Consider the following 26,446-nt stretch of genomic DNA (forward strand, 5'->3'; position numbering starts at 1 on the left):
TTATGTTTCAGGCTTATTTCCTCAAGACAAAAGAGAATATATCCCCCAAAACAGACACACCATTTTCCCTCAAAGAGGGATTAAATCTGTCTTGGAAAAGCGAAAGATACCAATTTCTTTTGCCAAGGGTAGCCTCAGTAGACAATTATGTAATATTGCCACAATATATGTTTTATGATATTTTGTTCTGACTGGAAGTTGTTGCTCCCTTGCCATTGATAACACGATAGCTTGCTTTCTCGCTCACTGCACCTACACATTAAACCCACGGCTAAATATATCAAGTCCAGGCAAGTGAAAAGGATGTTGAAACCTATTCTGGGAAGTGCAAGTAACTTAAGTTAGAAGTAGACACAAGAAGTGTAGGGAACAAGGATACAGTACAGATATTTAATTCTAAATCTTGGAAGTATACTGTTGTGGTTTCTTCCTTCAGGCACATCCAACCGAACGCACCAGAAGATTGAACTATACTGTGTGATATTTGTAGTTTTATTTGTAGATATGTGTCATGAGTTGATTACAACAAACTAATTCATATTACTCTGATCGTTTGTTCTCATAATGTCCCAAACTTTGATGATTCAGTTAGGTAACTGACTTTTGCTAGCGCCATTCTTTATTTCATGCATACAGTGAAAACCCATACAATGAATGAAGGAGGCAATAAGACTTCCCGCTGGTCTAAGTACTTGACACGGTTAGTAAGAGACATGACTTGTACTGACATGCTTTTTTTAAATCTCTTATGCTGTGCTGTTGACTTTTAGATAATTACGCCTGAATTAAATCTAAAAGTAAAAAAAATTAATTAAAGTGCAGAAAAGTAGAAAGGAAGGACGAAAAAGTAGCAAAAGAATGATGCACTTGTTTGATTAATAATATCCAGCAGGGCTGCCAGCACGCCTCTAGTATCATGACGTAATGTTTGGAAATCCTCCTGTCAGACCAATAGGTGGCAGAACTTGCCAATAACATCCAATGAGACGTGATGGACAATCCACCATTTCCAGGCAAAGATGAGAGAAACTTCCTGGTCAATCTCTCAAGTGCCACTTTGTCTGATAGCTTTCCACTCCAGTGAGAGGTGTGAGTAGAGAGAGTGGGGGAGGAGAGAAGGAAGGGAGGGAGAGCATGAGGGAAGGGAGGTAAATGTCACTGAGAGCACTTCGTGATGTTTAAACATTTGCCAGCCTCACAGTTCGTCACTTCTTGGCAATTACCTTACTATGAGCAACAATAACAAAACAACAGTTCACAAGATTGCAAAGGAAGTAACCTCACCAGACGGAGGAGGATAATTTTAACTAGAGAAAGTACAACCTTGTAAAAGCAAATGCATGTACTTGCGTATGCAATGCACTAGGAGCCTTTGTAGTTGTGTGTATGTGGTGCTGACAAGTTGGTGAGCGTGTAGAACAAACATTTAATGGCAAACATATTGAGGAAAAGTTCAGCATTCAACTGAGTTAATGAAATATAAGTGCAGTTTCCTCATTAAAGAGATTAGCGGCTGTGGTCAACTTGTGTTATAATGGATTCCAATAGTCACAAGAAAGGAGCAAAATGTCCCAGTGCTTAAGGAGCATGAGTAACATGGAGGACTAGCATATCATGGGTTTGTGGTGTCGAGTGAGTTTGTCAGCATCAATGGAGAGAGGGCGACAGCAGAAGCTGTCATCAGACAGTCAATCCTAACCTTACGAATAACCTTTTTTGTTTTTTGTAATTAATTGATTATATTGTTTCATTTATATTTTTTCATGGGCTGAATAGTAATATGATGACAATTTACAGTAAATACTAAGCAGAAACAACCTTTTCTCACTGCTAGGTAAAAGACAACAAGTTGTAGATGTGCTTGGATAAGGGTGAGCATTTCCACATCCAGAGGACCTGTAGGTAGTAGTTTGTGTTGAAGCTCCAGTACATGACAGAGTTTTGGATTAAAAAATGGTGTTTGGTGTGACACAATTGTTTTTGACAAGGTTGTGGTAGCTGAAGATTGTAAAGGGTCTTTATTACCCTGAAATTAGCCTGCCAGAAAAAGTCCCAGTTAACTGCCCCACTAAGCTCTACTAATCACATGGCAATGTTTTGCTTCAGGTGAGAAATGGGTATGGTTATGGTCAAGGCAGTGGTTGGTGTTGGGTTAGCGTATACTGAATCCTATGAAGCAGACCCCAAGCAAGTTCCCTTACATTGAAATAAGTGCACCGGAATTTGTCATGAGAACAATAGAAAAGGATGTTAATAAACATTTCTCTATAAAAAAAAATTCAAAAGCATTGCCTACACTGTCAGTAAGTGAAAGGGCGGGCCAGTAGTGGAAGCAGAGGGAGGGGGTGGCAAAAGGGATACAACTGACTCATTTTGTGAGCATTTAGGTCTCTTCCTCAAATTACTTGCACTAACAAATAAAGTTCCTGTGAACTAAACCATTGAGAGCGGACATTCTTGCTTCAAATTAGCGCACAAAAAAGGAACCATATGTTGTTCATTCTGAACTCCACTTCAGTGTGGCCTTGAAAATAAGCATTTGGCATTAAAAGAGGTAGTTTGAACTTCATTCTGCAAAGCTTAGTGATTTCGTTTTTATTTGATAAAACAAGTGCAACAAATGCTGTTGGATGGACTGACTACCAAATAATTATTTTTTGTTTTTTAAATTCCTTTACCTGGAAAATATGTTGATGTTCCTGGATACTGAAAATCTACTGTCCGATTCAAGATGCTGTGTTGTGCCATACATTTCAGTACATAAATTACACCAAGGTATAAAAGAAGCGAAAAAAAAATGCTTCTGTCAAAAATTTTTATTTATTTTTTTGTGGTGTGTTGTTCAATGTATGTATGTCTTTTAATGTTTCAGAGTGGCATTTCTATTTCAAAACTTAAAAATGTATAATACTTTTATTCTGAACTCAGATTCCAAACAATATTAATTATTTAATTTTACACTCATATTTTTTGATGATGCACAGCATTCTACTTCAGAAGCAGTTGGTATTTCTCACATCGGGAGGATTTTACATGACAACACAAACATCTGTTAAGACGATTACTACTCCCCGAAGTTGACACGTTCAATCACATCTGCCTACAGGAGCCGACAACATCAAGAAATATTGGAGTCGTTACTACCAAGGGTCACAGGGTGTAGTCTTCGTATTGGACAGTGCCTCATCAGATGAGGACCTTGAGGCAGCACGTAATGAGCTCCACTCGGCCCTGCAGCACCCGCAGCTCTGCACACTGCCTTTCCTTATCCTTGCCAACCACCAGGACAAGCCTGCTGCAAGGACGCCAAATCAGGTAACCACGCCCGTTTACAGTGCTATAGTTCATAATTACATCCCATGCGTCTCTGACTTCAATCAATTTGTCCTTCACAAATAAGCCCTGGAGCTGCTAGAGATTCATAAAGCATTACATAGGAAAATGTTTGTATTTATTAATTATACACATTCAGACACATACTCACCAGTAAACAGTATACATATACACATGGTCTGAACAGGGACATAGCTTCACACTTGTTGGCTGGCACATCTTAAACATTGTGACTAGAGCCCGACCAATATGGGTTTTTGGGGGTCGATGCTGATATTAAAGTGAAAAAGAGCCAATTTATGAGCCGATACTTCGATTTTCAGAATGGATAGTAGACCACTTTACTGTATAAACTACAGTTAGAACAGGCCGATATTGAAAGCTGGTGTGTATGTGGGCTATACAACCTTTTCCTAAATGGATTATACCAATAAAATAGATTACTGTCTCTAAAGGTGAACATGTAAACAATTGCAATTTGCTGCTGGAAGGTGCAACCTATTCAGCCATCTGTAAACAGAGAGAGTGAGAGAGAATAAGATATATCTCGCAGATATATTTAGAATACGTCAGAAACTATAGTTTAACGGCTCATTACTGTTAGAGCTCCTCCACTGATAAACACGGCATTAGCTTTGTGGCTAACATAGCAATGGGCAGCGTTAGCTGCTGGACATGATTTTAGAGAATATTTAGAAGTGATGAACTAGGGACAAATGTGGACCGTTCACTAGAACTGCCACACTGTTTGAGATAAATCTGCAATCACGTTTGTCAGCAGTTTAGCTTCTAACACTGCTGCAACATTAAACTGCTGGGAGCTGGGAGGAAGCTGGGAGAGGGCAGTGAAAAACGGGACGGTTATCAAGTCATGAATGTCATGTAATTAACTTGATGAAGGACCGACTCACCACTTACACAGCCCTCTCAGTGTATTAACATGCTGCGGGCAGGCTGGCTCGGTAGATTACGGTCAGCTTATTGTTGTCTTTTGTGGTTTTTGTGGTGAGGCAGTGTATTCAACAGAGGAGCTGCAGAGCACCCTCTGGTGGGCAAACTATGCATCACCCATGACATGAGTGAAGGATCTGACTTTCTTTTTTAATACCGGTAGTCATATATCTGCTGTATAGGGCTGATGCCGATTAAATGCAATTACCGATTTATCGGCCGGCCAATATTATCAGTCGGGCTCTAATCATGACTAAACCCAAAATACTCCTGACCAGACAACCAAGAGTAGAAGCCAAATTTATTTATTTTTTACTAGTCCTGTGACATTTTCCCCACCACTACAGTTGCCGTCGACACCAATATTTCTTGATGTTGTCGGCTCCTGTAGACAGATGTTATACCGGGCTGTGATCTAACGTTAGCATAGCTATCCTTATTAGCTAGGCTCTTTACATGCTTGCTTATAACTTTTTTTAAGGTGGGTCTCCGATATGACCGCTTTATGTTGTGAGCAGCGGTGTTCATCAGAGAGATAGGGAGCGAAATAAAATATGATTTTAAGTAGCCAGGCCCAGTAAAAAAAAAATAAAATAAAATAAAATCAATATGTGGTGGTCGGCGCTGATACTGTAGCAGGCTGCCACAAAAATCAATGTATGGGAAACAGTGGCATGATGATGTAACGGATCGTTAGGCGCAGTGTGAGCGCAGTCCAGCAAAGGAGTGGGGAGGGGGGACAATCGTGCTCAGGCAAGTTTGCAATGTTCCAAGTCTCCGTTGCTGATGTGTCTTCTACCGGATTACCTGATGGTGGACACCACTGTTAAGGAGGTTGTCAGACTTGGTTTTTCCCAGAGGAATATGAATCAGCAGGCAAGAATGTGGAGTTTAGAAGAACTGCAGTTTCAGAAGCAAAAAGTTGATTGTGGAAGTAATTTGGGCAGTAGATGGAGACAGACTTTTGGTTAGCTTCAACAAGGTTCTGCCAAACTCTTCGATGATTCAGGAAGTAGGAATAGGGACTTCTCAGCAGGAGGAGGACTGATTACATCGACTGGGGATATTACTGGGTGGTGTGGAAGGAGAACTGAACTCGACAGACGTGCCCTTTGTGGAGGACAGTTCTTTTCGATGGAGACTACAGATGATCAGAAAGCTCCCCCGGGAAATGTGCCAGGGATGGAAGAGCATCACTCTGAGGGTCAAAATGCTTTTAATGTTGTTGGGCTGTTTTGATTGACACACCTTTTCAGTGTTGCTGCACGTTGCCCTTTATTGAGGTATTGCAATGTTCATCCTCTTAGGGAAATCTTATGGTAAGGTGTTAGAAAGGTGACTTTACCTGACTGGAACTTTAGATACAGGTAGATTAATGCTAATGTCATCAGTCATCAACAGTGGACAAGCTTTCTTCACTTGTAAGGATATTGCGGTAGTGACTGAAAGAATGAGATGATGGATACAAGAAGCAGAAATGCGTTTCTGTCCAGGGTGTCTTTGCTCACGTTTAGGGACAAGATAAGGACAAGGGCAGGGCAACCCATGCTGGTGACATTTCATATTGCACCGCATGGAAATGCCTCGCAATCTGGATGACAGTCTGGGGAGAAAGATGTCACCTGTCATTATGATCTGGATCTCTCTGTCACTAAAGTGTTCATTTGTTTATTGTTATCATAAATATTTTTATAGTACTTGCTTGTAATATTTTAGAAGTAGTTACTTTACAAATTTTCTTTAAGAATGGTTTGTTCTAAAAATGCTTGTCCCAACAGTTTAACAATATAAACATGAACATTTGACAAAACAATTGGCCATCATCAGTGGAGGGATTCTGAATTTCTTTCGAATACAGCAGGATTTTCTGCTCTCTGCTTCTGTTTCACGCCGTTAGAGAACAAGCAGGGAATGTGCTTCCAAGATGCTTGTTTTTTTATCCCTGTCGGTAAATTGTCACTGGCCACTCCACCAGCAGACTGTAATAGTTATAATAGATAGTAGAAATGTCATGTAGTAGTCATGGAGTAGGTCATGTTACCACCTCCCCTCAGGACAGAATTAATCACTGCTTGTGGAGGCAGGGATAAATTACAGCTACAACTAGGGTAGTCTGTTCAACCCCCCCCCCCTTCTCTGTTCCCCCTCTCTCTCTGTCTTCATCTTTACTAGCAATGTGCTACCTACAAGAAGGTAGGAGTCTCTTGGAGTAGGATATTATGGATAGCATTCCCTGTGCAATGCTCACTCATGTTTCTAAAACCTGGAACTTCACTTTCCTGCATACTCACAAACTCACACACACAAATATATATATATACACATGCATCATCTGCAGAGGCCTATTTAATGTTTCTAAAGGATTACAAAGATGCAAGCTTTGAGAGCAGACCATCTGCATTTCCGAGCCTAGACCACCGGTGTTGCTACTCCTCAGTGATGTGAAAGTGAGCAGTGGGAAATGATAAAGGGAAAAGTTCTATACCAGATTCTGCTGTGACCCAAACTGAATGCATTTGCGGAAAATGACTCCACCAGAATCAGTTTAACTTAGTTTAACTAATTAGGATGGACTGGTTGCACTTGAGAACAGGCCACTATAGTCATGGAAATCCACTAATCTTATTGATATTCTAAATGGCAACTGCTTGCTATAAGCCCGACAACACAGGTCTCTTTGTTGGCCCTCATAATGTAGCCAATTAATCCAGTCTGTGAGCTGCCTGCGCTTGCCCATCAGTCCTAGCGTGATGTGTCCTCTGCCATATTTGACCCATCATTGCATCAGCTTCTCGAAGTATTGACTTTTCTGAACTGTTTGCAAACACTGGTGACGCATGATACTGGCTTATGGGGACGGGCAGATGAGATGTATGTCGCCTAAAGCCTTTTTTTTTGCACTGTGTTGGGAGGGCCATTTCAGTTCATAATGAGTGACATATATAAGTGAGTTGATCTGAGCAGCTTTTCTACTTTCTATACTTATATCGGCTAAACATAATTGAACAAATTACTAAACAAAATATAATTTATGTGATGTTCATGTTGCTATTTTGTATTTGAAATAATCTCATTAAATACTCCTTTCTTTACATAGTTGAATGTGCTGACAAGAAAATCACACAAAAATTATCAGTGGAAATCAAATTTATCAACCCATGGAGGTCTGGATTTGGAGTCGCACTCAAAATCAAAGTGGAAAACCACACTACAGGCCGATCCAACTTTGATGTAATGTCCTTAAAACAAGTCAAAATGAGGCTCAGTAGAGTGTGTGTGGCCTCCACATGCCTATATGACCTCCCTACAACGCCTGGGCATGCTCCTGATGAGGTGGCGGATGGTCTCCTGAGGGATCTCCTCCCAGACCTGGACTAAAGCATCCGCCAACTCCTGGACAGTCTGGTGCAACGTGTGCTCAATTGGATTCAGGTCTGGGGAACGGGCGGGCCAGTTCACAGCATCAATGCCTTCCTCTTGCAGGAACTGCTGACACACTCCAGCCACATGAGGTCTAGCATTATGTTGCATTAGGAGGAACCCAGGGCCAACCGCACCAGCATATGGTCTCACAAGGGGTCTGAGGATCTCATCTCGGTACCTGATGGCAGTCAGGCTACCTCTGGCGAGCACATGGAGGGCTGTGCGGCCCCCCAAAGAAATGCCACCCCACACCATTACTGACCCACCGCCAAACCGGTCATGCTGGAGGATGTTGCAGGCAGCAGAACGTTCTCCACGGCGTCTCCAGACTCTGTCACGTCCGTCACATGTGCTCAGTGTGAACCTGCTTTCATCTGTGAAGAGCACAGGGCGCCAGTGGCGAATTTGACAATCTTGGTGTTCTCTGGCAAAACCTTCTTGCCACAGCTCGCATTGATGTGCCATCCTGGATGAGCTGCACTACCTGAGCCACTTGTGTGGGTTGTAGACTCCGTCTCATGCTACCACTAGAGTGAAAGCACCGCCAGCGTTCAAAAGAGACCAAAACATCAGCCAGGAAGCATAGGAACTGAGATGTGGGTCTGTGGTCACCACCTGCAGAACCACTCCTTTATTGGGGGTGTCTTGCTAATTGCCTATAATTTCCACATGTTGTCTATTCCATTTGCACAACAGCATGTGAAATTGATTGTCAATCAGTGTTGCTTCCTAAGTGGACAGTTTGATTTCACAGGAGTGTGATTGACTTGGAGTTACACTGTGTTGTTTAAGTGTTCCCTTTATTTTTTTGAGCAGTGTACATTTTACAGGGTCTCTATTGTGTTGCACTGAACTCAGTTGTGGGTGCAAATGAGATACTCTTATCTGGTATGGTTTTCCAAGTGTGTGTATACTCCTTTGTAATACATTTGTGTGTTTGATATTCCATCATGTTACCATGCCCGTGTGTGCATATTATCATCTGACTCATGGCTGTGTCACTGAAGGAGCTTACTGTTCAGTGACTCATGAGTGATCTTTGCTAAGATGAAACAACATTTTAGACCAACTATGCAGACTCCACCTGTTCTCTTACACCGTGTTCCTTTGCCTCTTTTCTGTATGTCAGGCTAACTAATGAAGGAATAACCCTCACGTATTCTCATTAATGGCATTCTAGCTTCAGGTAATATCATGTGTCACACAAATAAAATTGAAAAAAGCCCACTCAACCACTGGAGAGTGCAAGAGGGTAAACCCTCTATATGTTAACCAAACATTTGCTCAACATCCGCAGGGGTCTCTTCCTGGAGTTTATTTTCAGTTCTCTCCAGGTCCCCATGCTATCGCGTTCAGTTCACTTTAGAGGAGTTTTCACCTCCGTTATGGGACTTCTTGCGTCTTGGAAACATATATTAAGAATGAAATAAGCTATACGTCCTGTGTCCTGCATGCTGGAACAGGTATACACCCTTAAAGATCAAACGGCAAACTTCTTAATAGGTTCCTATTCATGCAAAGTGGTGCTTAAAGGCACATAGGATGGCTCTGTTTAGCCCACAATATCTTGCCATGGAGTACTTGTGATGGTGGTATATCTAAACGTCTGTACTACTCCTCGCATAGGGCACACTATGGACATTTCGGAGTGAATTCCAAAGCAGAATTCCCCAAAATGGCACAACCACCTTTATCTTATAAATTCAATATAGTTTTCTGAGTATTCGACTCTTGCAATGATAACAGCTATCTATCTGTCTGCTGTTAGTTGCCATCACATACCATCACACCTCATTACTAAAATGTACATTATCTTCCTAATTGTGAATCCAGATTTGCTTGTAATTGTAATTACGAACAGAAGTGAGAAGGTCTTGTTAGTTGCACCAACTGGTGAAGTATGTTCCTTAGGCCCCTAACTTGTATATGGTTTGTCTTCAGGAAGTCTGGGAACATTTATATGTTCCCATTACTTATTGATAGAGGTTGTCAAATAGCTCCACTGTAGAGCCAAGATGCTTAATATTAAATGAAAGTTACACTAAAAGTACCAAGGTACATGTCAGAAACAGGTGGCAAACCACTCTTAGCACTGGCCTCGCTGTTCCAGTGTAAGTGCACTGTGTCTTCATAGCTGAGGATAAAAGTTAAGATAAAGATATGCCACTTTTTATTCCCAACATTTTATCATCATCGCAGCAAGGCCTCAGAGTGAACCCTAGAAAGTGTTGGGTTAAATACAGTGTATCCGGCTGCACTTCCGACAACACTTGCATACATTCATGCAAAATCGCTGGACATTATCTGGAGTATGTACACTGTGAATTACCTCTCTGATTCAGTTTGAATTTGTTGCATAGCTGCTTTAGCTGATATTCAGGTTTACAGTAGTTATATAAGATTTGTTTTTTATATATATTTTATACATGTTTATCTTAAGATGTTGTTGTGTTCTCAGTCTAAGCATATATACAACACAGTTACTACATTCAAAAGTTTAAAACGTTCAATGAAGCATAAATGATGTTTTTCTATTCCCAGAAATCCGTTCTTAAGTTCAAGAAAGTAGGTTAACATAGTCAATGTCGTGTATTCCACTAAACATTTTCATTTTCAGCTTGTCCTTGCTCCCACATCAATACCAGATAAAGTTCCTACGTATGTCATACAGCCTTGTCTGTTTCCGCAGGACCCAAATAACCCCACATGTACATGTATCCTTTAAAGGTCTTGCATAAAACTCCATATATACCCAGTATGTTATGTATCTTTTCATTATTTATTAGAATTCTTAATAGCTTTTTCCTAAGTAAACAAGTCCTACTAAGGGTCAGTGCACATTGCTTTGAGATGTTTTGGGCCAGTAGAGGTACTTCACTCAAACTTTTGCCCCATAGAAGCTTTACACTGTTCATTAGGTCATCACCAGTGTAACAGTGTACTTACTGTACATTTGAAAGTTTTTTTATGTTTAGATACAGGTAGATTATTATATGTTTAATTTATTAATACATTTGAACTGTTATAAACTGTAAATTGAAGTTATAGACAGTAGCAATGTTACATTGTGAAGTGGAAACAATCTTCTCGTTCAATACATCAGAGAAAAGCAGGTAATGAAGATAATCACAGATTTTTTTTTTCTAAAGCTTGTAATAATGTTTAAGATTACTATAATCTCTAACACTTTGAAAACGACCTTTTCAACTAGAGTCATAACCTTTTGATCCACCATAACAATTTGCTCCGGAAAACTCAGTCTAGTTACATCCTTGGTAATCCCTTTGAAATGTTTAAACGATTTAAGCATGTCTAAATGTTTATTAGACAGGTCACTCTAAATTAAAACAAGAAGTCATGCGTAAGGTTTTGTATATACCATATGTGATGCATGGATATAATGCTGCAGGTCTTGCCACAATGTTCCTTTCACATGGGACTGTGGTTTCATGCGGTCCCCAGTACATTTGGAACTGCGTTCATCCTCTTTGTTTTTCAGAGGCATATGTGGACAAATTTAGGAGTCGTACACTTAAATGTGACCACTTCAAGTTAACATATGTAATATTTTAGGCGGACCCATATAAAAGTAACTCAGAAGAATAGCTTAAAGCAAAAATAAATTGGCACCCAAAATGAATAATTCAGTTTTTACATGCAAAGTCCTCAGCAGGGGACATATTGGAGTCCACACAGAATCAGTATTGTTTCGGGGATATCTTTATCTGACACAATGCAGAATAAAATAAATTGGAGTGGAATAAAAAAAAAAAAAAAAAAAAAGTTAAAATTAAATCAAAATTAGTTTTTACATAAAAAATAACAGTGATGTAAAAATATCATGATCATAGCCATTGGGGGGGAAAAAGGAAAATTAAAGCCTTGTTGGTTAGGGCTTAGTCTACTCAACAAAGTAGCTATTGTAGTCCATAGTAAAAATGGTAAATTGTTCAAAAAGGGGAATAATTGAAACACATTATATTAATTTTGACTCGTTTCATAATTTGTTTTGATATTTTTATCATCCCTGAAACCCTCAGTTTCCAGTGACATGCTTTGAAGCTTTCTTTGGCAAATTATGTTACACATCCCATATGGAATTTAAAAGGATGCTGGTGTAAATATGAAGGCATACATACCCTTGGACAGTCATTACATGGCGTATAATGTTACAACCATGGATGGAAGTCGGCAGAGAAAGCCACATAGATTGTCTGTCACTGAGGGTCTGTACATGATCTAGATAGCAGAATTGGATTAGGCCCACAGATGAATGAAATTATGTATTGTTGCAGCGTTTTATTAGAACATGTATTGGATCATGTCCCGCTGCAGACCTCTGACTCCTTCAACGGCTTTCCATCTGAACTCTGCAAACCTCCAAAGCCAGCAGCTGTATTGCAGGTTCTTACTTCTTGTGAATGTTTGACAAGCACCACCCATGAATTTAGTTTTTCTGAAATTTAGTTGGTCTGAATTCTACTGGCAGCTCTTCTGTCGATGACACTATACACAAATGACGTCTCCGTGTTGGCCTTCTTCTCACAGCAACCACTTTGTTGACAGAACAAGGTGGCTCATTTCCTTAACACACACACATAATTGCATTTGCTAGTGCTGTTTTCTGGGGCACTCCTTGTTTACGGTGTCACATTAGTGACTTAGGGTGTTTCTGGCACTGCTAGTGCGTGGGGTGAGGAAAGGTGGTGGTGGGGTAATATAGCTCACTGGGCCTGTTAAGGCCTCACTGGGGCCCTCTGTGCTGGTGCAAGTGTTTTTCAGGAGCATGGTGGGTCTGGAGGAGGTAGAAGGAACTGTGGGACAAAATTCCTTGTTGACATCAATCTCCTGCCGTTGGGGGGCCCAAGGAAGCTAGGGAGGAGTGGAGGGGAGGTCACCCTGTTGATATAACACCTCAACAAAGCAGGTCTGTTTGGATGGATGGGCCTAATGGACTGCGTCCACGAGGGGCTCTTGTTTTAGAAAGTGCTGTCATTATTAGTGGGCAGAGCTAGATGTCTTTTTGGTTCTGTTATCTGAGGAAGAGATAGAAGACAGAATGAAACTGATGACACACTGCATGAAAAGTGCAAAAACAATGGAGGCCAGGAATGAGTCACAGAGAGGGGGAGACAGAAAAGGGGGGGTACCATGGGGTTAAATTGTTTTATGAGTAAACAGGAGATGATACAGAAAACACACAAAAAAATGCTATAAACAGAGGGAAAAGAGGGAGGCTGCAATATCTAACCTTGAGAACCATGATGACGACCCACCTCCAAAATTGTAGACAGAAGCATTGAAGCATTGTGGTCAAAGTCCCAAAATGATTGAACAGGAAACCCCCCATACTCTCTTTCTCTTCTGTCTCTTTCACACTCTCAGTCCCTCACTCATTCACACTCTCAAACTCAAGTAAATCCAGTCCTGAACAGTCCCTTTTATGCTTTAGTCCATTGTGAGGAAAACAGTGCCTGGTATGAATTGGAGCACATCTGTTTTCAGTGTACCAGAGCTAAATCTGATGTTGCTTATGCACTGTGACAAAATTACACCGCACAGGCAAGCAGCCGCTCAAATGCGTCATACACTTGCGGGACATTTTATGTACCACACCAGTGAAAACAATATATTGAATTACACAAGATTGGTGATGATTGTTAAATTGTGGTTTTTTTAAACATTGTTCCAGCTCTTGTTGTCTCAACTTCCGGAAAATCAAGACAACTGGACCAAGAGGCAGAATAGAGAGAGTGACAGATTTTCACCTCCTCACCAACCAGCATGCAAACAATCATTAATCATCAATTTGCCATGTTTTGACAGAAACAGACAGGCAAACACACAGGGGCACATTGACGCAGACATTGTTTGTTTCAAATGTGCGACGTATTCTGCCTTCAGCTGATCCTTGAAAGAATCATTTTCCTCACAAAAGGAATATTTTCTCTTTGCTGCCGTGGACACAATCACAAGCCAAGCCAAGCTGAGAATTAGTTGGCAGGACCTTCTATAGTAGGTCAATGGGAAAGCCTCTTAGAGCTTCTACTATAAACCACTGTGTCCACAAACTTTCCTCATCTTGAACAATCTGTAAATCATTATGCATTCAATTTCTTTATTTTTTTAAGTACCTGCACTTGGTTCCTGGAATGCCTTATTTCATTTATAACTTGATATAATCATTTAACAGTTGGTGAGTGGCAAAATGAGTTTTGATTTATGCTAATGCTGCATTGAGTGAAAATATCACTGCTGTCACCAGGCCTTTTACATTCATTTAAACACATATGCATCTATATCCTACATTGTAACACTTACATACTGTGTATGTATGAATGTGTCAGAGGGACACACTGAGAGGGGCGTGATAGACAGTGAAAGAAAGCATTACACATATCCTGAAATGCCATCTGATGAGTGATGAAGTGAGACTTTACATCTGCACTGCATAGATGATGTCACTGGTTGGCCAGTCGCTTTGGATTTAACCCTTTATGTACACGTTAATATTCGTGTTTTATTGGATGGTGTGTTCTAATTTATACTCATTCTGCATTTTGGTGTCCTTTATTTTCCTCTGTGTGTCTTTACTCTGTCCTTGCATTCTTCTTAACATACTGTATTTGGTCATTTTATTTAAAATCAAAGCCTCTAGAGGGATTCCAGCTATTAAAGGAGAAAAATTCTGACTCGAAATGTTTTTATATTTGGATCTGTAGTTTTAAAGTAAGCACTAGAGACAGGAAGTTTCAAATCCCTCACTTTATGCCTTTTCTTGCTCCTTTTTTTGCATTCATTCTTCTGCCCTGCTACTTGGAACAGCACTCTCTTTCACAGCATTGTGGTGAAATACTGGCTATCAACTATAACAGCTGCTGGACTCTGAGAACTTTCTGTCAGAAATGTATAACCCTAGGGACAAATGATACAACCCTGTACCTTGTTTTTGTAGAACATCCATACCTTTATGTAATAGATGCACCCACAGGGTAATTACTTTATGGTCTGTCAAACCTTGTGTCATTTATTCTTTGATCTCTTTCCATGTCTTCCTTTCTCTTTTCTTGCCTTTAAACTCCCAATAAAAGTTCGCTAGCTTTTACCTCTTAAAATGTTGCAGTCTGTCCTGTTCTCCTGTGGTCCACAGGAATGTGGCTCATACAATGATGGAAAACCCACAAACAACAAATTGTTTTTCCCCTGTTAAGAGGTCTCATTTGACCAATGCCTGTGTGCCCCCTTTGGATAGAAATTTGAGAGCACATGCATGACAGGGCAGATTAAATAGATGACTGCATGACATGTGTGATAGCATGCTTTTGCCAAGTCTTATAATTAATGGACTCATTGTGTTAAGGGTTGTACTTGACTATACTATATATACTATACTAGATTACTACTTTACATATCAATTTTTTATTTTGCTTGACATTAGTAATGGGCATACGTTGTGATAATACATAATAAATTATAAGTATTGCATTTTGCAGATAGTTTTTTTTTTTTTTTTTTTTTTTTTTTTGTATTGTTATCCTCTCGCGAAGGTTCTTGACAATTTCGTGAACACAGGCTGACCAGAGGAAACTCGTATTTACTCTCACATTTCTGAGACCCAATTAATGGAGTTGTTCGGATCAGTAATTGGTGGAACTGTTAGTGACAGCTTTGGTTAGGCCACCGCCGGAGATTAAGAGAGTGGTTGGGTCATGGTGTAGGGAAGTAGTTAGCCGGCCGTTTTGTCTCTATTATCAGGCTTTCCTGAAATAAAGTGGGAGGAGTGGGGGCATGGGGGATGGCCCCATGCCCCCACTCCTCCCACTTTATTTGCTTGCCTGTCTGCCTGGCTCTCTGTTTGATCATTGATCTCCATGACCCCATCTGAAAGGTCTTAATCTCTTAGTTGACCTCCTCAAGGATTTTTTTGAGGCCGGGTGACAGGGGTGGATGTTGACTGGGAACTAGCAAGAGAGTGAGGATGCTGTGGGGAAAGTGACAGGGTGCTTTTCCTCTTGAGTGGAAATACAGGGGTGTAATGAGCCTGGAGGATGCGTGGATTCACACGTGTGCACGTGCACAAGAGTATGCAAATCTGAGATATTGAAATTAGTAATAAACTGCTTTTAATTCTGCTTAACCACAGAAACTCACACCTCAGTAAATTTCGCCATCAAAGTTTACATAGGCCTAGCTCACCCACGCTCAAGGAGGTGCAGACAAGGTTTTGCTGTCTAGCACAAACATGCCTTTTCTGTACAGAGCTTGTGTTGTGCAATTCCTAGAATAGACTGATCTGCAACCCATTGTTAAGACAAATATTCCTTCTCTTCTTGTTTTCGCTGTTCTTCCTTTCAAAGCACAAAAATACTGTAAAAGTAGTAGTAGTGGAAGAATTATCATTATACCTGCTAAAATAAAAGGCGCACAAATATACCAGTGAAGCTATCCAACAGGCATAAAGGTGATTTTCTATTCTAACCCCACTGACTGAACATGAGCCTTTGTGCCTCAAGTCTCCAAGGCACTACTCTCACGACAATAAGAGGATAACGCTGCCTCTGCCTTCAGGGCTCAAACTGAATGTTGTGACAAGACAACCAAACTGCATCCTTTCACATACATCTGCACCACAATTGAGCCCCTCCATACACTAAACCACTGGCATTGTCAATATCCTAATGATGGTGCGATATGACAGTGGTTTGTGTGGAATATTGCCATAATGATTTTTTGTCCTTAGTTGTTGTTTAGTTATTTGTCCGCAAGAATTATCCAGAAAGTGTAAAGAGTAAGAGCCATTTATTTGATTTGTGTAATATTCTTCCAAGCACTTGGATGTGTTCGGTAAAGTTCGAGGCTAGCCGCAGGAAATTTAGGTTCATGCCAATGTGTGTTTTAATGTGCTCGGACAACATCTTATGACTGCATTTGTTTTAACGTTTGAAATGTTGCTTACTATACATTGATCATTTCTGATGTTTTTTTTTTTATTTTTTTAGCATTGCTATATATGTCAGAGGTCGCACGCTTCTGGAGGAACAAGGGGTTAAGTGTCATGCTCACGGACATGAGATGATAGCCCTATTTACATTTGTCATTTAAAGTGTCTCGTATCCAGATAAAATCCAGAAGAGATGTAAGACCCTTTCCTTTAGACTTTGTCACATACATTATATGTGTCTCCAGAATGGCCAGATTACAATTCTGTTGCAGTCCATCTTTGTTTTCCCCTCCTACATGCAAGTCAGGGTCACCACTTCTACAGGTCAGAAGCAGTTGTTAATGCAACTGAAGCTGTTTGGTAACTGCCAAAATTGCCAGAAGAAGATTATCTTCTGCAGTTTAGGAGTTTAGTTACAACAATAACAGTTTAGCCAGAGTTAGCAAACAACTATCCATAAGCTAACACAAACACGTGAAAGAATCGTGTTTATGAACTGAAAAATATCGTTTTTACAGGCTATAACTCGCGCCGCTCCCTCACCCATACAGACCAAACAGTGACAGTGTTTCACAATCTTGGCTTTCATTTTCCATGTTATCTGTCAGTGGCCAAGTCACAATAACATATGGTTTTACTGAATAATTAAGTAAATATAATTTCTTAATAAATATACCTAAAGAAACCTAATTTCCTGACTGGCTACTCTCTGCTGTCTCAGAAGAGACACCTTTTGTTCTGTTGTCAGCCACCGTAGCTGTCCTACGCTCTTTGAAAGGGTAGGGGGCAGTGGTAGACTGGACAGATAGTTGCAATTCGCAACCCTCACCACTCAATGCCACTAAATCTTACATACTGAACCTTTAACATATGTTTAAGCCACCCAACATCAATATGTTAATTAGAGTTAGGATAATTTCTTGAAAGAAAACAGGAGTGACGTGGGAAATGCTGTGTTGCACAGCCTTTGACTTTGTTTAAGACAATGGTTATGCAAGTGACTTCGTACTGTGGACCTGACCTTATTGGGCCACAAGTTTTTTTCATTATGTTGAATTGCTGTTGGAAAGCAGGATCCAAACCAAACCACTGAAAACAGTGAGTCAAATAAAAGTTTGTTGTAGTTGAAAAAGGGTCAATCAGGTACTGGGGATCAAGAGAAATTAGTGTATTTTGAACATACATACTATTTTTCTCTACCAGACGTTGGATGAGGTCACTGTTTGGGACGTATTTCCCAAGCCGTCCCTTTAGTTTAAAATCACTCAACCCAAGGGTTGGAGCAACTGACTGATTCAGGTGGTCCATTTGATTTGATTACAGGGAATAACTCACACAAAGTTGTTTTGAAACACTTTTGTGCCTAATGACGTCTGAGAAGAGATGGAAATTGTTTCTTTCTTTCTTTTGATTTTTGTTTTGTTGACATAAAGCACAGTTTGATTCAGTTTATTGAGGTCACCATGATTTTCTTTCTTTGTAACTGTTCCGTCACAGTGCAATTAACAACTGATGATAAGGTGTTTTGGTGCAGTCTTTATTTTGAGGCTTTCATGTGGATCGCAAATATCTACCTGTTTTGTGAGGGGAAGAAACACCATGACAGGAAGAGCGGAGAGAAGAGGAGATGGGAATGTTTTCATTTGAGTGTCTTTGGTATTCAGGCCAGATAATTAAGTCTCTCTTTTAACTTGTCTCTTCTTCAAGACCTCCAGATGCGCCAGAGTGTTGGCAGACAAGGTGTGTCACTCTAACACTCACATCTATCAGCAGCTGTGCGGTTGTGCTCATTTATGCATGCGTGCACACACCCGTGGAAATCAAACTGTTGTGTTTTACATCAACAAACTTTTCAGCCACAATCTCTCTTCCATGTTGTGTCACACTCCCACACACACACACACACACACACACACACACACACACACCACGGTGTTGTGCGGTCAGTTCACTGCTCACCCTCAGGAATGCAGCTGCACTCCCGACTACACCACATGTAGATACACACATGCACAGACACTGCGGTCTCCTGTCCTGTCCTCAGCTGGAAAGGTTTTAAAAAAAATTACTTACACAAGATCCCTGGGAAGGAAACCATAAAGAAAGGATTTGATGTGAAGAGGAAAACCATAGTGCCGGGTGAATTGTGATAATGATAGGCGGGACACTTCCTGGCTTCTTGTTTTGAGGGAAGATACTGATCTCAAGCAGTGTTACCTAAGATACTCAGTGTAGCCAGGCACAGAGATTAAACTGACGAGGCTGAGGAAAAGCGAGAGGGCTAAGGAAACACAAAGCTGCAAATGAGAACGTCAGTGCCCCAGACCTCTCCTTTGGCTTATCTCTCTGCCCATCGTCTGGGGCTCTTTTTATCAGCACACCAGTTGTATCCAGGCTACGGGTTTTGCCTGTGTTTTTATAATATATTTTTTGGTAGGTGTGCTAGAACCCAGTCTTATCAAGCTGTTGCATCAGTGCCGAGGAACTGATGGACAGCTCCAGGCCCTTTTCATATATTCTAAGCTTATTAGCTCATCTTGAAAGAAACGGTAAGGGGCTTTGTTGCTTTAAGACCTGGGGGGGCAGTGATCACCAACTATGGTTGCTAGTGTCTTGATTATTTATCTCTGTTAACCCTCCTCTAGGGCTGGAAGATATGGTCAAAAATGTTATCACGATAAAAAGTTTTTTCGATCTTGATAATTATCACGATAAGTATCAAATCGTTATTTCTTTTGCGTTTAAAGGCTTATTTTTGCTCCTGAGGTAAGGAAACCCTAATGTTTAATTGTGATTTAAAGTCTTCTTTATGGTCAACACTTGATGCCAAACAGTGGATCACTTCACAAATCTCCGGTAGAACATTCGAAACAATTATGATAAAATCTTTGTCAACAAATATGCATGAGTAAAATTACGTCCTTTTTCCTCAACAAAATGAACATCTTAATAAAATAAAATTTGTGAATGATTCAAGTGAATAAAATCTAATTTTTTTGAATATTTATTGAACATTTTGTATATTGTTATTGAAAAAAATTATGTTGTGATAATTGTTTCATTGTCCAGCCTTACCCTCCTCTATCAAAACATTTAGGGAGTAACTTCTCTTTCCTATACCATCATTATTATCACCCTATATGTTTATGACTGTCGTCCATTGGAGCATTTTTATAGATATGTGTAAGTTGTGTGGAAGTCTATTTGACTGCTTGGGTCTACTTAGTGGTCTGTCTCTTCATTTGGAGCTCAGATGGAGCTGTAGAGTACAGCATTATTGAGGATGATGAATCTTTAGTTCTTGACCTTCACAATATCCCATCTGTTGTTAATAAAGATAATATAACATCAAAGTGACACTCTGAAAGTTCTTTAACACGATTTTGTTTAGTCCTCAGGGTTGTCTTAAGCTTGTACAGGGCCTTATCACAAATCAAACATCTGAATAACTGAGTGGTCTACCACTCGCTGCATAAAGCTGGTAGTAGGGTTGCAATGGCATAACATTTTCACAGTACGAGAACACTGTTTCATGGTATACAGTATTACACTATTATTATTATTATTATTATTATTAAAGAAAGACAGATGGGTTTTTTGGGGCGGGTTGAACAAAGGCTTTATTGTAATTAACACTAAATTATGTCCTGACAGACATGAAACTTGACATTTGTTAGTAATACTAATATGATAGAATTCAATATCTTTGAAAAGCAAATGTACATGATATGATAACTGTCGATTTTCATACCAAGGTATACTGTGAAACTGGTGTGCCTCTTCAACCCTAACTGATGGTAAAATTATATGTGTTGGCCTCCTCCAGTATATTGCTGTTTTCCAAGCTGATAGCTCATGCAGACTGTACACACATACAGTAGACACTCATTGATATAACAATGTTTTGCACTCTGTCCAAAGCCTCTGTGTTTTAGAGTCTGCATTCCTTCATGGCACAACCACCTCCAGATGTTATCCTCCTATACTGTACCCATGTTAATTTTTTTTTCTGAAAAGGCAGGGAACCCTTGTTTGGGTTGGATTTCCCCCTATAAAGCCACTTTATTTGCCAATGTTTTTTATCTCCTCAAAGGACTCTGACATGGGAGCCCCTCAACAGAGCATTATGGATAAACCATTAAGGGAGCCAGGCCTCACAAACAAACTCTCACCTTGTCCTAAAAAGACAACTGACAGCTTGAGATATATGACTGTGTAGTTTTATAAAAAGCAAGAAAAAAAACTTAACAGGTTGGTCACAAGACTGAGATGTCTTTAAACCTTTCAGTTATCATACCTTGTAGTTTCTACAAGGAATATACTCCTTTTTCACCATATAGTGACTGTGATGACTGCATTGTTTTCTCTTCATCTGCTGCATGGTGGACTTGAGCCATTACTAAAACATTGTATTTTTTTTTGTGTATGTGGCTTTTTTGCGTTAATGGCCTGTGTACATGTACATGCGTGTTTTATTCAAGAGTTTCATCTTTGTTTTCCTGTCCGCTGTGCAACCAACTTAGCCCCTGTAATGGCAGACATGACTGATCTGCGGGCTTGTCAGGTACCATCAGTGCAAAGCTGGTGCCATGTGACACCCCCGGTGGCTTGCCAAAAGCTAATTGTGCTAATTGGTGAGCGCCAATCCTGTAACAAGGCTTTGAGGCAGGACCCACCGACACAGATGAAAGCGCTCAGATTTGTCTTGTGTCAAGGACTTGCGGGTAATCGGTGCGTCCGCTGACCTGCAGGTCGGGAGGGCAGGACCACAGCACTGTGGTCAGTCTGCGGGTGGAGAGGGAAGAGGACAGGGGACATGAACTGGATGATCCATCCACTGGGTCTTCCCAGACATCTGGAGATCAAAATAACATTATTAAAGCTTGTGTCTGAAACTAATAGTTTCTTTCTACATAACATACAGAACAGATTTATTTTCACATTCATTTTTGTGGACATAATTTCTGTGTTTTAGAATGTGTAGAGAAAAAAGACATGCTGTCTGACAAGCTAACAGACACACTGCCGTGTAGTTGTTTAAAAGATAAGAAGACTGCATCAAAATTAAATTCAACTTGAACAGTAGTTATTTTTAGCGCTTTTTAGGACATTCACCTGTATTATAGATTGATGCAAACAGACACAGACTGAAATGTTAATGCAAGCGTTCTGACCCAGGAACATAACTGTAATCTGCAATGCCCATGTGCATCCACACTTGTCAATATCCAGTCATCCCATAAGAGTACAGTACATTTACCAAACTATATCAAAATCAAACCACTGCCTCTGATCACATTTATCACAACACATGTTGCATGTCTGAAACTTAAAGATCAAGGTTTTCATGACTCATACTGAAGCTTGAGGTGCCGCTCAACATCAGGTGAGCTGGGACATTTTTGATTGCAAAGCCAACGTGAACACACACACACACACACACACATGCACCCACATACACATGTACACACACACACCACTTAACTTCTCATAAGTTCTCTTAAGCCCCACAGATATTCAGGGACGATTACTCTTGGCTTTCCCGATAGGGGGCAGCCCAGAACCCAAATAGTAATTTACTCTAACTGAGGTGAGATGACTCGCATGGAAATCATGGAGTCTGGGTGTTGCTTATGTTGTGGATTAACTTTATAATGTCTGACCTTTTCCCAGTCAGTTAACATTTAACAGTCTACTCTTAAAAGGGTATTTTATCTAGTCTTTTCATAACAATATCTGCAATGTAGGTGGTATTTTACTCTGAGTTACTGTAATATGCTGGTACATAGCCAGTCAGTGTACTTTACTGTATATGATTGAAAACATGTAAACATGTCGCATTTCATCACAGATTAAAGAAACCTCAACTGTCACTGATCTGGAGTTTTAGAAGATTTAATTAAATGTTGAATCTAAGTGACTGAAATGTATTTTACTGCATTACTTTGTACTATAATCAAGCGTGAAATATGATATTACTTAATTATAGCAGATTCAGTTTTTCTACATACCTGGGTTGAAAAATGTCTGGAACTTGATACATCCCTGTACCCCATATCTATTCACCCACGTAATACAGTCATGGTTGTGCTGCTTAGCACTAAAATGAAGTATTTTCATTTAACTCAAATGGTAGATGTTATAAATTAAAATGTAACAAAGCAGAAGACTCATAAATCAGTCAAGTTGCAATATGCTGAATTGAAATAAAGATCAAACACAACTCCCCCTTTGACTTTGTTACACCTGTGACAGCTCTTGTTGGAGGGGTTAAACTGTTTGTGCCAGAAATCAAATGAATGCACAGAATACTTGGCAAGTCCCTCTTCCCCAGTGCAATGTAGCTACATGAACATGTAAACTGTCTGAGTTTTGCAGACATTGCTGCAGGGCAGAGGGAATTACACTGTCACACAGAGGATATGGAGCTGCCGTGATATCCTCTTGGCACATAGTTGAAGACCATCCAGGTGGAAATTGGTATCCTCTGCCAAGAGGGAGGTGGGGAGTGAGGTAGTTGCATGGGAGGTTCTCATCTGCATCAGCTAGCATTGTCTTTCATATAAACAGTATATGGCTTTACCTGTTGTAGCTGTCAAAGGGAGAAAAGGTGGTTTGTGATGTTGGGTGTGGAAGTAAGCAGACGTTGAGGCTTGTGTGCATGTGTATCAGGTTTTGCACACCTGTAAATTTTTGGGATTCATAAAGTTGTGTGCACATCTGTCAGGGCTATAATCGTTCCACTAAGCAGGGACACCTGTGAGTGTGCTTGTGAAAGAATATATATATATATATATTTATTTATTTATTGGATCATTGTTTCTTAAACTATCTTAACTCAAAATAATCTCAATACTTTCCCCATCATATCAGTATACTGTTCATGGTATTGAAGACGTACTAAAGTCCCTGCTGTATGTCCAAGTTGATGGATAGAAGAAGAAGACTATGGGAAATGCAGAGCATTACATTGACACCTCGTTACACTGCTAGTATCTCAAATTTTGGAGTTTGAGGCCCCTCAGCAGGTAAGGCAAGCTCTGCAGTGTTGCATGATAGAATCTGAAATTGGAAGCCTGCATATGAAAAAGTCTGCTGAATAATTTATGATGACAGTGTTGGCTGGAGAGTTTCTAATGATAGCAACTATTAATATATTCTTCATATAGGCTTAAAGAGGGTCTGGTAGTGTTTGCTAACTCTGTCTGGTACAGTTCAGACCTGCCTTGTCAGAGTGACTGTGGTGACAGATCGAATGTTTCCCTTCCTGAAAGGTTTTCTGCTTTTCAACCCTGTCAAATGAAAAGCCTAGTCAAGTAGCTATGAGTAATATTCACTGTATACAGAGTCTAAAGAATATGCAAGATGATTAAGAAAGACTTTTTAAATAAATTATTTCAAGAGTTACTCAAAGATCATTAAACACCTGTTAATTTAAACATTCTTACTGTTTTAGGAAGACCACAAAAAGAAGATTGAGTAGTTTAATAGTAAATCATAACACCCATCCACATTCTTGCATTTTTGACTTCATAAATGGCCGTCATTAATAGAAGTATTGAAATGACATAATACCGTATTGAATGAATTTCAGTCTTGTGGTTAAACAGCATTCTTTCATTCCCCTGCCCCAGCCAAAGCTGGTAAACAACCATGGCCACCCTGTCTGCAGACACCAAGACACATTTAATGGTTCTGAAAAATGTCTACCAAAAATGGATTTGTGACGGAGAGGATTTGGAAGATAGGTGTCTTGAGCTCCAGAAGCCTGCCTGGGTATGATTAAAGCCACAGCATTATCGCAAACATTCTTCAAGCGAGATAACATATCGTGCTAAAAGGGGTTGCTGAACTGTACTGACTGCTGGTTTTTAATTACGGTGTGCATGCAGTTAGCCAGTTATTACATCATTTCCCGTTGGTGAATAGGCTGGATAGAATTGTGTCATATAGGTTTTGATTGCAAAGAACTAGAAATGTTCCTATATTTAGAAATGCTTCACTGTGGTCTACTTGCATGTGTTTTTTGGTTTCATCTGGCCAGTACACATGGAATCCACACACCCTTTGGACAAAATTTCATTTGTCCAAAGGGTTAAACCGAAATGTGCACATCCCACACAGAAATATTAGTAATCTCTTAAGGATTAGGACAACTGCACCAACTCCAGCACCCACAACAAACTCATTTAAAATGGCTCTCTTCAATATGAGATCACTTTCAAGTAAGACTTTTATCTTAAATGATTTTATCTTGTCTGCAAATCTAGATTTTATGTTTTTAACTGAATCCTGGTTGCAAATGAATGACTATAGCCAGCTAGCTGAACTGTGTCCGCCTCAATATGATTGCTTTAGTCAACCGAGGGTCAGTGGTCGTGGTGGTGGGCTAGTGAGCGTGTATAGGAAAAATTTAAAATGTCATCAAGTACGCTGTGATGAATTTAACTCCTTTGAAGTTCTCACTCTTAAAGTTGGAGGGCTGCAACCTATCATATTTGTTATAATTTATCGCCCCCCAAAACCGCCTGGAGGATTTTTATCAGAACTTCCTGAATTTTTATCTACTCTGGTTTTAAATTATGACAGAATTGTTCTTTGTGGCGATTTTAATATTCATGTTGATGACCCCAACAATGTTAATGCAACTGACTTTTTAAATATGGCCACTTCTTTTAACTTCAAACAACATGTCAAAGGGCAAACACATAACCGTGGTCATACACTGGACTTGGTTTTTACCCTGGGTGTCAGCATTTCCTCTGTGGAATTAGTGGACATGACCATATCTGACCACAGATGTATTGTTTTTAGCTGCGATTCGCCTGTTACTCATGCCGCCTCACCAAGCTCCGTGTGTTGTCGCATCTTTAATGAACAAAGTGTTTCAAAGTTTTGCGCATTCTTTCAGAGCCAAAGCCAACACCTGTCTGATTCCAACACCAACAATCTGGTCGATCACTTCAATCATATCTGCTTGTCGTCACTAAATATTACTGCTCCTCTAAAGGTTAGGCCTACGTCTAAAGCTAGTAAGCAACCCTGGATAAATGACAGCATTCGCAGCCTCAAAAGGGAATGCAGGAAAGCAGAGCGCAGATGGAAAAAATCCAGTCTCCAAGTCCATTACCTCAGTCTGAAGGATTTATTAATTAACTACAATAAAATGGTTAAGGATGCGAGAACACACTATTTTTCTGAAATATGGTGTGCCTCAGGGGTCGGTCTTAGGACCCATTTTGTTTTCCTTGTATCTGCTTCCCCTTGGACATATTATCCATAAACATGGCATTTCTTTTCATATTTATGCTGATGACACACAAATATACTTGCCCGTCAGATCCACAGACCCTGGAATGCTGAGTTCACTTAACAACTGCCTTTGTGAAGTTAAAAAATGGATGTCAAATAATTTCCTCCAGCTGAACTCAGACAAAACAGAAATCCTGGTCATCGGGTCTCAGCAGATGGCAAATCAAATACTGCCATCTGCTGGTTCCCTAGTAAATCACATTAAGCCTGTGGCAAAGAACCTTGGTGTTTGGTTTGATAGTAATTTAAATTTCGAGCAGCACACCACAAAGCTTGTTCAATCATGTTTTTATCAACTTAGAAATATAGCTAAAATTCGATCTATGTTAACTTTTAAGGACACCGAGACCATTTTACACGCCTTCATCTCATCACGCCTGGATTATTGCAACAGCCTTTTCACCTGTTTAACCCAAAAATCTATTGATCGACTCCAGACTGTCCAGAACTCAGCTGCCAGGCTTTTAACCAGAACAAAGAAATATG

The 26,446-nt window shown here is 40.0% G+C and overlaps 1 protein-coding gene across 4 annotated transcripts in view; it reads left to right on the top strand.

Annotated features, from left to right (window-relative positions):
- Nucleotides 1-26,446, top strand: part of arl15a (ADP-ribosylation factor-like 15a) — a 106,732-nt gene that overhangs the window by 49,604 nt on the left and 30,682 nt on the right. For 2 of the 4 annotated variants that reach the window (XM_038704109.1, XM_038704110.1), the window contains exon 4: nucleotides 3,107-3,315. In XM_038704109.1, coding sequence (XP_038560037.1) covers nucleotides 3,107-3,315 — 209 coding nt within the window. Of the gene's footprint in view, nucleotides 1-3,106; nucleotides 3,316-13,399; nucleotides 15,063-26,446 lie in introns of those variants that run through there. The other 2 variants (XM_038704107.1, XM_038704106.1) reach the window with 2 other exon arrangements.

This window comes from Micropterus salmoides, unplaced genomic scaffold (assembly GCF_014851395.1).
Source record: "Micropterus salmoides isolate LMB-PRFRI ecotype aquatic unplaced genomic scaffold, ASM1485139v1 Ms_hic_scaffold_7, whole genome shotgun sequence".
Taxonomy (NCBI): Eukaryota; Metazoa; Chordata; class Actinopteri; order Centrarchiformes; family Centrarchidae; genus Micropterus; species Micropterus salmoides.